The 17,811-nt window shown below is 42.8% G+C and overlaps 1 protein-coding gene across 9 annotated transcripts in view; it reads left to right on the top strand.

Moving 5' to 3' along the window:
- Positions 1–17,584, top strand: part of Znf385b (zinc finger protein 385B) — a 306,268-nt gene extending 288,684 nt beyond the window's left edge. For 6 of the 9 annotated variants that reach the window (XM_029537101.1, XM_029537098.1, XM_029537097.1 and 3 more), the window contains exons 6-9: positions 12,276–12,521; positions 13,478–13,656; positions 14,131–14,232; positions 16,076–16,398. In XM_029537101.1, coding sequence (XP_029392961.1) covers positions 12,276–12,521; positions 13,478–13,656; positions 14,131–14,232; positions 16,076–16,291 — 743 coding nt within the window. In that variant the 3' untranslated portion in view covers positions 16,292–16,398. Of the gene's footprint in view, positions 1–12,275; positions 12,522–13,477; positions 13,657–14,130; positions 14,233–16,075 lie in introns of all 9 variants that reach the window. The other 3 variants (XM_029537096.1, XM_029537103.1, XM_021193705.1) reach the window with 1 other exon arrangement.
- The last annotated feature ends 227 nt before the right edge of the window (positions 17,585–17,811 follow it).

Raw genomic sequence — 17,811 nt, 5'->3', positions numbered from 1 at the left:
TATTTCTCTTACAAACATGGGTGCCTCATATTTAGTGCATAGATGCTGTTAAGAACTGCAATGTGTTCTTGATGGATTTTTTTTCTTTGATTATTATGTAGTGTCCTTCCCTATCTGTTCTAATTAAAGTCTTATTTTGTCTGATATTAAAATGGCTATACCATTTGCTTGGAATATTTTTTCTATTTTCGTACCCTAAGGTGATATCTATCCTTGATGTTAATGTGTGTCTCTTGAATGCAGCGGAAAGATCGATCCGGTTTTCATTTCCATTCTGTTAGTCTGTATCATTTATCGGGGGAATTGTGACCATTGATGTGAAGAGACATCAATGAGCAGTGTTCGTTGATTATTTTGGTGTGGTGGATGGTGTGGAGGAGGGTGTTTCCCCTCATTTGATTTGCTGGTCTGGGATTACTTATTCTCTGTGTTTTTTGGGGGAGTGTGCTTAACCTCTTTAGATTGGAATTTTCCTCCTAGCGCCTTCTATAGGACTAGATTGATGGATGGGTATTTCTTAAGTTTGGGTTTTATCGTGAAATATTGTATTTTCCTCCATCTATAGTGATTGAAAGTTTTGCTTGGTAGAGTAGTCTGGACTGGCATCTGTGGTCTCTTAGAGTCCGTAGAAAGAGTAGAACTTCTGTCCAGGCCCCCCTAATGTCCTGGTGTCTCCATTGAGAAGTCGGATGTTATTCTAATAGGTCTGTCATTACGTGCCACTTGGATTTTCTCCCTTGCAGCTTTTAATATTCTTTCTTTGTTCTATTCTTATATGACAAGGGGAATTTCCTTTTTGGACCTATCTATTTGATGTTCTGTAGGCTTCTTGTATGTTGATAGGCATCTCTTTCTTTCTGGGTTAGGAAAATTTCCTTCTGTGATTTTTTTTTTTTTTTGATGAAAACCTTTTCTATGCCTTTGACCTGGGTGTCTTCCCTTCTATTCCTGTTGTTTTTAGACTTAGTCTTTTCATAGTGTCCCAGATTTTTGGTGCTTTATACTAAGTATTTTATTTTAACATTTTCTTTGACCAAAGTATCCTTTTTTTTTTATAGTATCTTCAGTGCCTGGGATTCTCTCTTCCATCTCTTGTATTCTGTTGGTGAGGCTTGCCTCTGAGGTTCCTGTTCGGGTTCCTACAGTTCTCACTTCTAGATTTGCCTCAGTTTGGGCTTTCTTTACTGATTCTATTTCCATTTTCATGTCTTGAACTGTTTTATTTGTTTCCATCTACTACTTGTGTTTTCATGGATTTCTTTAAAGAATTTATTCATTTTCTCTTTAAGAACCTGTATCATATTCATAAAAGCTGTGCAATACCCATGGCCTCCTGTAGTAGGTAGGGTTGCTGGCATATTGTCCTGGCTGTTATTGATTATGTTTTTATACTGACATCTATATATTCTAGGTCTTGTCTCTGTTGGGCAGGTCTTGGTTTCTGTTCTCCCCCCTAGTTCTTTAGGGTTCTTAGAATAGTGTGGTGACTGTATATTGTCTGTTAGTAAATTATTCTGGGATCCTGGTTGGTGTAGCCATGGGGGTCTCCAGGTCAAATGTGTGATCCACTAGAGATGGAGCCGCAGGATGCTGAGCAGGTGCAAATGGTCGGCAGCAGGGCTGGGGATGAGACTGGGTGGGGGTGGATTTGGGCAAACGAGGGGCATGGTAAACTCAGCCTATCCACTTCCCTGGCCAAACTGTACATAGTCTTAATTTAAATGAATCCACTTCTTAAGATCAGAGGATATGAAAATAATTGATTATGAATATTGCACTGCCAAAAAAAGTTACATCTTCCCAAAGAAATCTTTTAAATGTTGCCTTCAAATCACTGTGTTTTTCTATGTTCTTTCTGAATATAACCTTTAGGGAAACAGCTGATAGATTAAAAAAAAAATAAGGTGAATGAACTGACGTATCTACCATAGTCTGCAAGGCTGGCCTTTTCTTCCTGGTCCCTCTGACAGGTCTCGTTATTCTACAAATGAAGAGCACTCTCTTTGTGTGTCCAGCAATATACAGTGCACAGTACAAAAAAAGAGATGTGAGAGATGGCAGTCTAACATCTGTGCATCTCTTATTTCATATTGTTCTGCATCTCAGGTAGCAGATCAGCTTGTTCATTTATTCATCGTACAGCTTGGATGCTGCCGTCTCTGTATTTTGTGGAGAATTTTTTTTTCTTCAAATCCATTACCTATCTTAATGGAATTCTACTTTAAACTTTAAAATATCTGTCATCAGTTAGTGGCTTCCGTCCCTCTGTGCTGTGTCAAATGTGTAGATAAGACTGAGACAGATGAGGCAAAGGCATAAGAAGTCCATAGCCACATATTAATTTGCATACATACAGGTTTGCAGTGGGTCCCGACCAACCCGACCCCCCTCCCCCACCACACCACAAGCCTGGTCTGGTGTGGAGCCCTCTGGGCTTTTAAATTTCATTTCTCACAAGACTGCACAGGGCACTGGGTGCTCTGAATGACTCCCATTCATTTCTTACTGTTTGGAAAATAGAAAGATAAAGCCAAAGAAAATGGTCTCAGAATTCCTCAAACTGAAATACCTTGGTCCCGTGAGTCTTACGTCGTAACTGGTTAGTGTTTTCTGAAATGATGGTGGCCTTGCTTGAGGTATCATTGAATGAAGGAAGAAGAATAACTGAACATGCTTTCAGTGCCTGCCTCAAGGCCCAATCCTCTCCAGTAAAATATGAAGTATATAAAAGAAAAGTTACTTCCTAAATTTGCAATCCTCCAGTGACCGCAGGAAGTCTGCCCTAGGGTCACTGAGGACTGTGGGCATTGAGAGCAGAGACAGAATCTGGAAAATGGAACTCCGGACTTTTGCAGGTTAAGACTTAAGCCAGCAATTCTCCAAGTGCTTGTCCCTAAACTAAAACTAAAAAGGCAACTTGGGACTTTAAACAGAAAAAAAAAGATGCTATCTTGTATTCATTCTTGTCCCAAATCTAACAAAACCTAACAGGCAAACTCATGGTAGTGACCATGGCTTAGAGTTCCTGTCTTAAACATCCATCCTGAGTCTGTGGCTCAGAGTAAAACCAAACAGGAACAGAGTGGAGTTAATGGTTTCTTCCTTGCTTGGCCCAAGGCAGTTAACTTTTCACGGCTATGCATCACATTATCCCAGGAAGAACACCATTTTTACACCCACTCCAAAGCCTCAACGGACAAACCCTCAATACAGCTGGTTCTTTAGTTTTTCCCCATTGCCCTCCTCTGTCCATTCCTGCAAGGCATACTGTCCTTCCCTCATACCCTGGCTTCTTTAAAAGGTCCCGTTTGTCTTTCTTCTGGCCTCTGCTTCTTTTTCTAGAGAAGTTCCATTGAAGAGACGTCCCTAACCTATCAGTGAGCAAGGCACAAGCCTTAACAAATGACAAATGACTATATAGTGATAATGTAATGATAAAATGATAATGATAAATATAATTTCTCAGTGTAAAAACAATACTGCTTCCTCAAACTTAAATATTAAAATCACTGCTTTGCAGCTGAGGGGATTGACTTGGGATAGCCCAATTGTGATGATTTTCCTGTTAGGACCGGGCAAAATTCTTCTTTTGGTCCTTAACAGTAAATGGCATGGGATTAGAAACCCACAGCACCCATAGGTTTTTATGGGTAATAAAAACCCACGTCCTGAGAAGTGAGTTACCCATAGTTGCTCCCCACTCTACCTCCCTCCTGAAGCCCTTACCTTACCTTCACGTTCTCCTGGATTCTTAATACCAACAACAACAGTAAAATGGGGCTGGAGAGATGGCTCAGAGGTTAAGAGTGCTGTCTGCTCTTCCAGAGGTCCTGAGTTCGATTTCCAGCAACCACATGGCGGCTCACAACCATCTATAATGAGATCTGGCACCCTATGCTGGCCTGCAGACACACATCATAAATTGATAACTCTTTTAAAAAAGAAAAAGAAAGCCTTTTGCATGTCTGAGGATTAATTTGCCAATCACTTAAGTCTTGCTTAAGATTAATGTCGGTTGAGAATGCAGCAAGGCACAGCCTACTCTCCTTACTGTTCTGTTACCCAGCCGCAGACGATCACCCCCTTAATAAATGGCACTGCCACCATTTATCAAGTCTTCGTGCCAGAGCCACAAGAGGTGATCCCTGATTTCTCTCTTTGGATATTTCACATATAATCAATAAGTCTTGATGGTTCTACACACAGATATCCCCCTAAAACTATTGTGCAGTTCTCTATTGCTAACTTTGGCTACCCTGTGAGCAATTACAGTGGTCTCCTGGCGGATCCCTGTTAGCTCCACAGCTCACTTTCCTATCGTATTGATAGATGCAGGCCTGGGACCCTCCCCTCTCCAAAGCCACTTCTCAGGAGACACAGCCTAGAGTTACAGAGGGCTTTCTACAGGGAAGAAAGGGCAGAAGAGTACAACAGTAGGAAAGAGGCCGACATTTGAACGGGTCTTAGTTATCCAGGAAGTTGTCTCCTTTGGGTCTTCCTCTTCAGATCCCTTCCCTGGAACAGAGCACCACTTTCTCCCTCACTTACCGATGCATAGGATAACTCACAAGGGAGTGGCCGTTGCTATGACAGCAATAGCAAGAGCATCTGAAAGCATGTCGCCTCTTCCCCCTTCTCAGTAATCATACTTCATTTGTGATTAATCTCAAATTTCCCCCATCCTTTCCCAGATTATATGTGACCATATAATTCTTGATCATAATTTTTGAATATCTTTATATTACCTGGCAGATTAAGAGGGGTAAGGGGGCATGCAGATTATTTAATATGCACAGGGGGAAACTCAACCAAAGAGTCAGATCTGACACTTAAACTCTCAATGTCGTCTTCTTCAGGAGAAACGGGAGAAGAGGCTGTGAGTACCTTTAGAGGGGCTGTGGGTGATGCTCAGGAGAAACAGATGGATCCTCTGAAGAGAAACAATAGCCTGAGGTAGAATTATCTCAGCTCTAGAGTAGTTGGCACCCTGTGTTACTGGAGGCTCGGGGGCAGAAGTTCACAGTCACCATGACTCTTCCTGCTGGGCAGACACAATCTCCCAGGCAATCTCTAATGACTCTGCCCACAGAAGACCGGACGAGAAGCCCACCTAGGCATGGAGGCAAGCGTCAGTCTCTTCTCTGGCAGTTAATCTTTCCTATTTGATGAAGTTCCCAGGGAGATGGTTAAAGGTAAATTTTTCATCTTTTGGAAAAAAAATGCAGACAGATCTTAAAAAGAAGATCCTTCAGGGAGAGCTGCCTTCTGCATTTTAGGGGGAAGAATGTGACACAGAAGGTTAAGAAAGCCTGATTTTCATGAAGCTAATAAGATCTTACAATTTCCTTTCACCTTTAAGACCAAAATGCTCAGCATGCCAAAGTATGTCAAGGCTGTGGAGCTATCCTGAGCCTCAACATCATACACACCTTATTTTCTGTCTCCACAGCTAGATACTTAGTTTTCATTGAGTCAGAGTCTTGGTAAAGTAAGTAGATTTTTTAATGAAATAAGAATTTGGCGAGCCAAGAACATTTGTTTCTCTATCCCATATGCTAAGTCACTATTATAGTACAGAGAAATACATTAACGTTTTCTCCTTCTGAGTTCCTGGCTGGAACTGACCGGGTAATAAAGCACAGACTGGAGAGGGGAAAGCATTGCACACATGTCCTGTATGTATCCATGCTATGCCAGGAGAGTGAGAGTGTCTGAGAAATGGCTTTGAATTCAGACCCAAGTACCATCTTCAAATAAGTAAAGAAAGGCTTGGAGCGGCCAGTTGTAGGAAGAGGCCAAGAAAAGCAAGAGTAAATAAGGATAATGTTGAGACTGGCTTTCGCATTAAGAGCCTCTAGAGGTTTAGAGTCCTTCTCTTCCTGTCACAGAGAAAGGGACACCCTTACAAGTAAGCTTTCCGTTATAGGTATACACTTTCCTGAAAATACAACAATGACTGCTAATTTTCTGAGCCTCTCCTCCGGCTGCTGCTTCTCAAAATCATCCCGATGCCTAAGCGTCATGGAAGCAGCAGCGTTTCTGGTCCTCTGTGCATGTAAAGCAACAGCATTCCAGCAGGCTCATTTCCCTGTTCCGTGACAGTTTTGAGCATCATGTGTGCTGCTTTTAATGGCATCCTGTATCGTGCATACACAGAGGGACGCTGTCCACTTACTCTGTCAAACTTTCCAGAAGAGGATCCTAACAGTGAGCAGCCTCAGTCTAGCATCCTGCAAAATGGCAAAGCAGGAAGAGAGGCAGCTCCCTGTTCACACAGCCCTTGTGCGGAACCAGTGCCTGCTCTTTATTAATTGAACAGCTGCAGGCAACTTATGCATTTAAGCCCTGGCCGGTTTTATTTTCTTTTTACATAATTGAGATTATCATAAGACTGCACATAGAAGATGGGAAGAATGTCTCAACCTGGGGGAGGGATTGTGATACGTTTAACAATGATGACAGTTCAGATGTGTGTGTGTGTGTTCCTATAAGTCAAAAATATTTTTAAAGGAAACAATCCAGTTTAAACAATACATTGTTTAAGCAAACACTTCCCAAAGCGAAGTATGATGGTGCATATTTTAATCCCAGCACTCAGAAGGCAGAGGCCGATGGATCTATGTAAATTCAAAGCCAGCTTGGTCTACATAGTGACTTCCAGAGCAGCCAGGGCTACACTGAGAAGACCTGTCTCAAAACAACAGCAACAACACTTTACAAAAGAAAACATATAAAAAATATGCCACCATGCCTAATAGCACTAGGCAGTTGGGGGACTAAACACAAGTCACCATTACAGTAAGATAGTAATCCATCTCCACCTAGTTACTAAACTCCAAAGTGATGAAGATTCTGATATCAAGTATTGGGACAGTGAGCCAAGAAGATTCTCAGAAGAGACTGAGACCTCTACCCAGTGTTTCCTGGTTCTTGTCATTATTGGGGGTGGGGGGATACTAGGGGAAGGCAATGTAAGGAACTGGGAGAGACTTTCTATGCAGTGGGAGAGACAGTCAAGAAGTGCAAATGTCGTCCTCTGAGTTCATGTCATGGGCCGGGGATTTGGACAGCCCAGCTGTGCTTCGTGGAGGGGAGCAATCCGTGTGAGCTGAGAAGGGAGAAAGGCAGGGAACTCGCAGATGAGTCGGAGAGTCCCTGAAATAACCGTCATTCCCCCTTCTGTCCTTTTATGTGAGTTTTTCAGATGTGGCATGGTGTCAGATGTATCAGGAGTACAGCCAGTCTGTAATGCTAACCCAGGGACACCATTTATAAAGAAACAAGGAGGAGTTAGCAGCTCTATTGGGAGCCGTGGCCTTCCTCCTCAGTTCTAGCAAGTCCTCACTTTTGACTCTTTCAGCTCTCAGCCACCACCCTAGTGCCCTGTAGCTACTTCAGCATTAGACTTCGTCAACCTGCACTCACCTCTTTCCTCTAGCCTAGAAAAATCTCATATTTCCCTGAGAAGATAAACTGGTACAATTATTTTTGAGAAACTGTTTTCAGAGCCTACTAAAGGTTGAGAGATAAGTATCTTGTGGCACAGGGATTCTACTGTGACTATCTGCTGGCTATAAGTTAGTACTTTTGTTTACAAAAGAACATAAGAATGTCCGTAATAGCATTGCTCAAAATAGGCAAAGCTGAAAACATTACAAATGATCATTACTATTCAAAACATAAACTATAATGTGGTCATCTGTAGTGGGACATTACTCAGAAAGACATCTCTGTGTAACCGCTCAAATGCACGTTGTGTGATTCCCGTGTATATGAAGTTTTAAAATAGTTACTCGTATAATGTTATTGAAGCAAGAATAATGGTTACCTTTAGGAGTTCTTAATTGATTGGGAGTTCAAACAAGCCTTCTGGGGTGGTAGAAACATTCTGTATCCACCTACAGAGGTGCAGAGATGTATTAAAGCAAAATGCATGCACTTTCTGACCTATAAGGATTGCAAAAGAAACTCATACTGAAGATAAAAGCATAGGTAAAAGTGATTCCTCCCTCATTAGAAGTTGTGTAAACAAGTGATGTACAATTTTTGGTGAAATCATGGCCATCTTAATTTTTATAATTTCATCTGAACTTATTTGCTGAATTTTAATAATGAAAATGTTGTTAATATAAAGATACATATATTATTCAACCATTGAAGCCTGGTTAGAAAAAATTATCACATTAATAAAATTCAAGAGTAACCCTTGCAAATAGAATAATAAAAACTTGGTAGGGTTTTCAAACATTGTAAGTGGAGGACTTTTTTTTTTTAATTAAGAGCTATATATACACAGGACTTCCATCCACAGAATCCATTTCTTAGCACTGTATCCTGGACATTCTGTCTTCTGTGTTAGTATGGTACCCCCACCCCTAATCTCACAAAGCACCGCATCTAAAATATAGCATTAACTTTGAGCAAGGTGAACTTCCTTGTGTGAAGTTTCTGGAGGAGAAAATAAGAATGGCAAGGATTGATGACTGGCTTTCCTCCTGTGGTCCATCAGCTGGGTTGAAAGGATAGTCCCCCAACGAAGATGCTAAGTGTTTTGAGCTTTGGGAAGTGGTGAGAGGGCCAGTCGCTTCAACGTCCTGAAGCATAAAACCTTACAAGAACCGTGTGCGCAGACAGGAAACAATTACGACAGTCAGAAGACCTGCTAATTAACATTAGGCAAGGGAATACTAGAAAATGGAATTTACATTAACTTGAAGTTCCAGATGACACGCATCTTTATTAAAGGAAACAGAAGTAAACAGTACGTTAATTAAACCTTCAAATCCATTTTAAAACTCAGGTTTTAAAAATGTCACTTAGCAAAGAGGAACAACACAGTAGATTGTGATATCAAGCCACCGAGAGAGAAAAACAATAAGATTCGGCCCTGCTGTTCATAAGTTCACACATCCTGAGAGAATACTACTGTTTAAATATGTAAATGCAGCAGTGATTTTCTTGATTTTCAAGTTTTCTATATTGACCAGCAGGTATCCATTTAGCAATAGAATCCTCTGAATATGTTGAAATCATTTATATATTTCCAACATCAAAATTGTTCCTCATGTTCCAAACTATGAAGACCCTAGCCTGTTCATGGAGAACAATTATTTATCTAAATCTTACATGACTCTAAAGTTAAATATACATTTCAATCTGTTGTTAAAAGGGAAGTTGTCCTCAGTATGTAATTCAATAGGTTTGAGGGTCTCTGCCTCTAGGCTCTGTTGACCCTGTGGTAATATTCCCCACACCTGAGGTCAGCCCTGTCCTCCACAGCCAGGTTGACACCCCGAAATTTTTTATTATTATTCTTTAATCCTTTTGTACAGTCCAGTCATTATCCCCCTCCCGGTCTGTTCATCCTATCCCTCTCCATCCTCCATCTCCAAGAGGGTGTCCCCACCACTTCCCCCACCCCCGCCCCACCATACCTTCCCCCTCCCTGGAGCCTCAAGTCTCTAGAGGGTTAAGTGCTTCTTCTCTCACTGAGGCCACACCCAGCAGTCCTCTGCTATCTATGTGTTGGGGGCCTCATGGCTGGTATATGCTTCCTGGTTGGTGGCTCTGGTTCTGAGAGATCTTGGGGGTCCAGGTTAGTTGAGACTGCTGGTCTTCCTATGGGGTCTCCCTCCTCCTGAGCCTCCTTCAGCCCCTCCCCAATTCAACCACAGGGGTTTCTGGCCTCTGTCCCTGAAAATTTTAACCCTTCGAGTGCCTTCCTGTTTTTGCTTATGTCGTCAGTTTTCTATTACTTCTCACCCCCATTCTATGCTTATCTAAATCTGACCTTCAAAACTCCAAAAAGCCACTTCCTTAATGAAAAATGCCCCTTTCTTCCCAAGCAGAAGTAATAATTTCTGCTCTATGCTCCCATGCCTCCCGCCGGTTTCTACCATAAATTAGAACCTCCGAATGGCTGTCTCATGCCCCTGGCTCCGCTCTAACTTTCAAGTCTATACCTGGCTTACTTACTGCTCTCTTCAGAGTCTAGCACCTTGTCAGCAACTAACATGATGTCAACCTACGTTTGTTAGTGAATAAATTAACAATTTTTAAAAGGAGATTTAAAATGGAAATGTGTTTAAATTTTTTTCTTAAAGAAGCATAGAAAGAAAAAACCTTATTTTATACATCTTATTATTGTAACATGGAGCAGATGATTGTTGAGTACAGTGTACAGTATCCTCACTTAAGAAAAACCAATTACATAGAGAGATCTGTGTGTGTGTATAAAGAAAAAAATTAGTAGAGATGATATAAATGCTGTATTCATGTGTGCAGTTCTCAAAAAAATATAATTCAAAACAAAAGAAAAATGCCTTAAAACTAAACTATAGAAAAGAAAACCACAGCTAATTCACATATAGGGTGACTTTAATATGTGTCTGTAATATTAATGATGGTATATTAAGTCACGTCCCCTTTTTGCAAAAAGATTAGTATACTGCATGAAGACCAGGTACAGGGGACATCATACTCCTTTATGAAGTTGTTTTCTCATGTTAAAAATAAGGAAACAAAAATTATTTTCAGCCGTACCTACCCCATAAGTTTTTTATACTAGAATGTTAGTATTGGGTAACATAAGGATGCACGGGATCAATAATGTAAGGAACATAATTTAGGAACCTCAGGAAGCCTGCATGCATACACCACCGACAAGGTCGGGCTCTTTCAGGTCAAATGTACACAAAACAGCAAATGGAGCAGTCGGAGCAGGAGGAAACTTGTGTGCAGTAGCAAATCCCCACCACAAGAGCTAGGCAGCTCCTACAGCACAACAGGAAGTGGGAAGACCACTGCACTGCTCCGATGTTTCTAAGTTCTCCAAGACTCAGCCTGAGAGATGCTTGCAGATGAAGGAGTCCCCATCTAGACAATAAATCTCCATCTTGATTTACTCTCACCAATTAGAAGGAGCAATCTTCCTGCTAAAACTTTTACAAAAAGTTGCAGACATTTTTTTCTTTTTAAATTAAACTTCATCTCATCCTAAGTGTGAATATGTTTTCTGGAAGGGAATAAAAAATGTGGAAGCCAAGGATACAGCCCTCATCTCCTCAGACGGGGCCCTCTCTAGGACACTCTTGCTTCTTATTCAGTCTTCATGTGTCCATCTTAACATGGAACCCAACACGGGGGAGGGATGGAAACTGGTGAATGTCCAGATCAAAGACGCTTTTAAAATCATAATAAGCACCGAAAGCTTTGGTTTGCCACACGGAGAATTTTGTGAATAAACACAAAAGCAGACACATCGGCAGTCATCTAAGCCAATGGCGTGCAGCCCTGAATTACCTAGGACAGTTAGCAAATATGTTCTCATATAGTGTTCCTCTCTTAATTAACGGATCACTGGACGTTTTTCTAAGAGTGCCAGCTCTACTTGAAGTATACAGGGCATGGGTATGCTGTTGCCTACCAGGCCCCAGTTTTTCTTCCCAAGGGAGTCACTGAACAATGCCTCTGATTCTCCCAAAGTCACTATGACCCCTCACAGCCTATCCGATCTCTTCAGGATAATAAGCCTCCAGTAATTGCATGACTAAAAAATGTCAAGATGTCTTTAAATTATCTGACTAATATTCATTTTGTGACGGTGGTTGATCTGGTTACTTTAAACTTTTTATTTAGACTCACACTAATTCATGAGCCTAGGGAGTGGAACTCAGCTCCCTTCCCCCCACCCCCATGCTTTGGATAAGGTGCGGTCCCATTGAAAAAGCAGGACAAACTTAACTGATAATAACCGCGGTTAGCCATGTTTCTTCCCTTCCTTCTACCCACACACCCAAAGGTCACATATTGACTTGGTGTCAGAGTTAAATCTTGACTTCATACCCATGTCATAACTAAGTCGAAAGTTGTCAGCTGAAGCCAGCATGGGCTAATGACCCCTCTCACAGGGCCATCTTGTCATGGTGCTGAAGAGTAGCTGATTTTGTTATAGTAAGGCCTTCCATAGTAAAGCCTTCCCTAAGGTATGGCTTCCAACTCGAGGATTTTAGGAAAGTCACCTACGTTAAGTGGGAAGCCAAAGTCATGCTTCATAGATCACCATGATTTTAGGGTGACCTGCTGTGAACACTAATGGGAACTAATGGGATGGGATGAACTTTTGTTTAAATAAAGCTCTACAAGATAAAAATCTGTGCTAAACTTTAAAAGAACAGATGTTGGTTTATCTATTTGGTATGGAGATCATATCCCTGTTTCTCATTCTGCTCTGCATGGTGTAGGAGCCTTTAGTAACACCTCTGTGTCATCCTTAGAAGACAAAGGGAAGATAAAAGCCACCAGTTCCGGTCAGCCCTCAGGCTCCGAAGGAGGCTCCTTTCTCCTCAAATCTGGCACAACACCCCTGCCACTTGGAGCCATCGCTTCTCCCTCCAAGAGCACAAATGGAGCTCCAGGGTCTGTTGCTGAGTCAGAAGAAGAAAAAGCCAAAAAATTACTCTACTGCTCACTATGCAAGGTGGCTGTGAACTCCCTGTCACAGCTGGAGGCTCACAACACAGGTCAGCTGCCATCTTTGACGTCTAAATAGTGTTGATAACTAAACCCAACTCTTCCCACCAGAATATCATATCTATTGCCCACCCCATCCCACCCATGATTTTAGGAAAGTATGGTCATAATTACTGAAAAATACAAAGCAAAAGTAGTATGGAGACTAACTCATTCTTTATTTCATTAAAAAGCATCTAATACTGACCAAAAATCATTTTGACAAAGTACTGGAGATAGAGCCAAAGATTTATGTATAGTGGTTACTTCTACACACTCATGAGAGAAAAGTGTGTGTGTGTGTATGTGTGTGTGTGTGTAAACAACATAAAAGTTCATCAGTAATGAAATTCAAAACATACTATAGTAGCCCAACATGATAGAATATATTACTCAGATATTAAAATTAATGGAAAGAAAGCATGGACCCGGGCTGGACAAGGTGGCGTGTGCCCATTAATTCTAGCACTCAGGAGGTTTAGGCAGGGGATTCACAAGTTTGAGGCTAGCATGGGCTGCAAGGTGAGTTCAAGGCCAGCCTTGGTTACATAGTAAGACCCTGCCTCAAAGAAAGGTAGGAGGGAGGAAGGAAGTGGAGGAAAGGGAGAAGGCGAGAGGAGGGGAGAGAGAGAAAGTGACAGAAGAGGGGAGGGGAAAGAAGGAAAGAAAAATAAGGTAAAGGGCTTCTTGTCGTTCATTTCTTTGTCTTATTTAGGTAGGGCCTCCTGCAGCGCAGGCTGGCTTTGGATTTGCTGCATAGATGATAACCTTGAACTTCTGCCTCCACTTTATAAGCACTGGGCTCATAGGCATACAAGCACCAAGCTGAGATAATGAAGTGCTAAAGGCTCAGTCACAGGCCTTCACACATCCGGGCAAACACTCCCCCAACTGAACTCCACCTCTACCTCACATCTTCACTCGGAGTTCTTCAATAGCTTCTAAATATATACCTCTCTCTTCCTAGGATCTAAACACAAGACCATGGTTGAGGCTCGTAATGGAGCTGGCCCAATTAAGTCCTATCCAAGACCTGGGTCAAGATTAAAGGTGCAGAACGGCAGTAAGGGCTCGGGACTACAGAACAAAACGTTTCATTGTGAGATCTGTGATGTTCATGTGAACTCAGAGATTCAACTCAAACAGGTAAAGTAGCCCAGACCAAGCCTAGCCACTGCGTTAGGTCACCACTGTCTGTCTATGGCTCCTTCTCTGTGTGCTCGAGGTTAAATTTAATAGGCAGTAATCTGCAACATGCAAGCGCTGTGTTGAAGAGGTCATCGCCCAATAGCTGAGCCTGTACTTCTTACCTCTCAGCTTCCAGCCCCAGTACTAGAGACAGACAGACAGATGTGCACCAAGTTCCCAGGGGAGTGCAGTGCATAGGAAGACAGACTTAGTGGTGACCTTGGCAACCCCGGGGGGCGGGGTATCTGATAAAACTAGAAAAGGACAGGGACATTGGGCTAGAAGGAAACACCCTCTCTCTGTAGGGGAACAGAAAGATTTTTGTTTTTTGGTACCCAAACCATCTTAGAAGGTGGGAATGGAGAAATCAGCTATCCTTGTCTAGGAGACAAACCTTCCGGAGAGTCAGCTAACACACTGTACTTCTTTCAGCACATTTCAAGCCGAAGGCATAAAGACCGTGTGGCAGGAAAACCGCTGAAGCCGAAATACAGCCCCTACAACAAGCTGCAGCGGAGCCCAAGCATCTTAGCCGTACGTCCCTCCCCCCCCCCCCCCGCCTTGTGGGACACCCTGGCTGGGTTGGATGGCGGTCAGCAGGAGAGCCTCTAGGGACAACTGGGCACTAGACACTGGGAGTGATTAATTCTTTTTGTTTGTTTGTGTATCATTTAATTGGCTGGGCTAGGGCTCTAATGCACTACTTCCTACCTCCCAAGCAAGAGTTCTACCGTAAAGCTAAAGAATTCACGGGAGAGACGGTCGTGATCCACAATGGCGCCTGTGTGGAGATCAGAGGAAAGCTTGGGGGAGTTGGTTCTCTCCTTCCATCTTGAGGGTCCGGGGGATCAAATTCTCGTTGTGAGACCTAGCAGCAGGCACGTGTATCCACAGAGCCATGTCAGGGTAGGCAGGAGGTGCCTCTACCTGCTGAGCCATCTCCAACAGGCCCAGAGATGTTAGAATGAAGTGCTTAATTTCAGCTACAGGGTACCTTAGAACAGCAAAGTGGAGCCTCTTTCAAAGACAGTGTCTCAGGGCTGGAGAGAAGGTTAGAAGCACTTGCTGCTCTTGCAGGGGACCCAACTTTGGTTCCCAGCATTCAGGGCAAGCAGCTCACAGCACCTCCAGGGGATCTGACATTTGAACATTGGGGGCATCTGCTCTCTCTCTCTCTCTCTCTCTCTCTCTCTCTCTCTCTCTCTCTCACACACACACACACACACACACACACCACACACACATACACACACCAAAACTAATACCACACACATATAATTAAAATGAAAATATATATATTTTAAGAGCTAATGTCAAAGATGACCGTCTGTAAGTGACAAAGAAAGCTGAAAGCCTAAAACAAGAACGAGTGATATCTGAGGAATTCTGGGACGTTTCAGACTTGGAATGTGGGGCTCCTTTTGTGACAAAAGTACATACGCTTAGTATCTCCCCATTTTCTGGTATGTGTGTCTGTCCATATGAACATGTTCGTATTGCTCGTTCTGCTCATGCGGGTAGTCCCTCCCGCTCTCGAGATGTTCTGTTTTCAGTCCCTTACACAAACACCTAGGGACTTCAGCAACAGGTGTCATATAACTACACAGATGGATGGATTCACAGTGTCCCTGGGGCTGGGTCTAACATGGTCTTCAGACCTGAGCTAGGCCTGCTGGAGGGGATCTTAGATTACCTTCTAAGGTACCGGTGGATGCGGCAAGCAGGTGGTACCTGTATTAAGCAGTTTGCCGCACAGCCCCGCTGATTGCAGAAGACAGACATGTAAAATTGATTTCTTCCTGGGAAGCATCCACACTGGGGTTCCTTTAAGTAGAGAAGGTTTCTAGCCCACTGACAGTCACTGTCAAGCACAGAATTTGATTTAGCCGTAATTTGTTTTTTTCAAAGAATGCTCATCACGTGGACAGTACAAGAAGTACAAATTGGTTTTACGTTCTCATCTCCTGGGTCCCTAATGTTCTATCCCTCAGTTGCCTAACCTCAATACAGTGTGTCCAAGAGAAACGAAAGGAAGAGCCACACGTCTCAAAACCCAAAACTGGGCCTGTTGGATGTTAGGACGCATCCGAAGACAAGTTCAAGGCCAGCGTAGGCAACAGGCCCCTCTGGGTCACGTGGTTTTTGAGTTGCTCTGGTTGCTAAGCAGGAACCTTCTAGGTGTCTCTCCAGAGACAAGAGCTGCAGTATCAAAAAAATCAAGCCACACCCAGAGCCCCTGAGCCCAGTGACAGTCACTATTTCATGACTTCTTAAAGTCAAGATGTTGAAAATCCAATACATTTGGCTCTGTAGGGAAAATCTCTGTGGCGCCGTAAACAGTATTTTCACCCCTTTCTGGTTTTCATCCCTTCTTTAGGCAAAGCTTGCATTCCAGAAAGACCTGATGAAGCCTCTGGCCCCGACGTTCCTATCTTCGCCCCTGGCGGCCGCAGCCGTGTCCTCTGCGCTGTCGCTGCCACCTCGGCCATCTGCCTCTCTGTTCCAGGCTGCAGCCATTCCTCCTGCGCTGCTGAGGCCTGGCCACGGGCCCATCCGGGCCACGCCCACCTCCATCCTCTTTGCCCCTTACTAAACACCCAGAGCCCGCGACAGGCCAGGCCAGTGGGAAGGTGTAGAAGAAAAGCCCAAAGGATTCAGCAGTATAAGCCCTGTGTGTGACTGTAAGTACCCCACCCACCCACCCACTCACAAAGTGCAGGCCACCGCCCAGCCCCACCTCCAGGGACAAAGGGAGGCCAGGCTCAAGGGCTTGCTTGTCTCTCCCCTGTGCCCTCTCCATCCTACCCCAGCCAATTGGTGTATTTGAGATACTTAAGTTTCTTGGAAATATATTGATCAGAGAAAGAAACCCGACCTTGTGTATTCCCATGGCGTGATGATCTGGCTTAGAAACAAAATGGAATCTCCTCCTGACAGACTTGAACAGTAGGCTCTTCCTCGGATGTCTGTAAATAACTCCAGAATCCAAGCGGGCATATTCTAATGTGGAACAAAAGTCCATCGCAAGTGCTTAATTGTGGATACCATCCTCCCCACGGCTCATGGCGGTTTTTTTTTTTTTTCTGGTGTACTAGTGTCCACAGGGATTGTGTACTGTTCTAGACCCGAGTACTGTTGTACCCTGCGTAGTACTAGATCGTAACCCTCGTTGAATTCAACTTTTTTTCATTGCTGTGTAATTGTTAGGAAGCAGAGTAGCTTTGAAATTTTTTCTCTTTAAGAGAACTAAAGATAATGTATTTTCTTTATTTCATGTTTTATTTGGAGATATTTAAACGAAATAGAAAGCCATATAACATAGCTATAATTACTACCTGTTTGCTATTTTTGTTTTTAACTTATTTTTGTAGCATCCTCATTGGGTTGAGTTGCTAAGCAAATGTATACAAAAAAGACAAAAAACAAAAAAACAAAAAAACAAAAAGAGCTTCCTAAATTGCACATTTTTGCACCTTCTGTGCATCTGCAAGAAGACAGTGAATCCGTGTATTTCTACATAATGATCTTCATTTTAAACTTCTGTTTTCCATTGGTAACAATGCTACATAACTCTGTGGCTCCCTGATGCAATAATGTACAGAAGATATATAATTTATAAATTGAACAATCTGTCTTTCTGTTCAATGACTGTGTCGCAGGTCATGTGACCATGCTTCCCCTCCCCCCATCCCTACCCCCCTAGTATCCCCCCCCCCAAAAAAAAACAAAACCTGTTGTTAAGAAGACTGGAATGTTGTGATATCAGGGGCAAGAGGTATCATAAAATAACAACATAGAGTGAACTCTTTTAGAGGGCCTATATCTGCAATCTGTAAATGGTAAAATGTCTGTGTATTTTTTTAAATGTACCTTTTCAATAAAAGTATCAAAAAAAAAAAAAATCTGCTCGAGTTTCCTGCCTTCTTTTCTCAGGAGACTCCTATAATTTCACATTACCTGTTGAGAACTGTCAAATAGGGAGGACTGCCTCTTACATATTTCACACTTTTGCAAGTGTTCTTAATTGTCATGTTTATTCATTGCTGTTCACAGAGTCTGTGTGAGGGTAGGCTGATCCACCACCTTCTCCCCACTGTCTGAGAAGATGGACCA

This window comes from Mus pahari, chromosome 3, assembly GCF_900095145.1.
Source record: "Mus pahari chromosome 3, PAHARI_EIJ_v1.1, whole genome shotgun sequence".
Taxonomy (NCBI): domain Eukaryota; kingdom Metazoa; phylum Chordata; class Mammalia; order Rodentia; family Muridae; genus Mus; species Mus pahari.
Note: the sequence above shows the minus strand (reverse complement) of the source record. Positions and strands in the feature narration are given on the sequence as shown.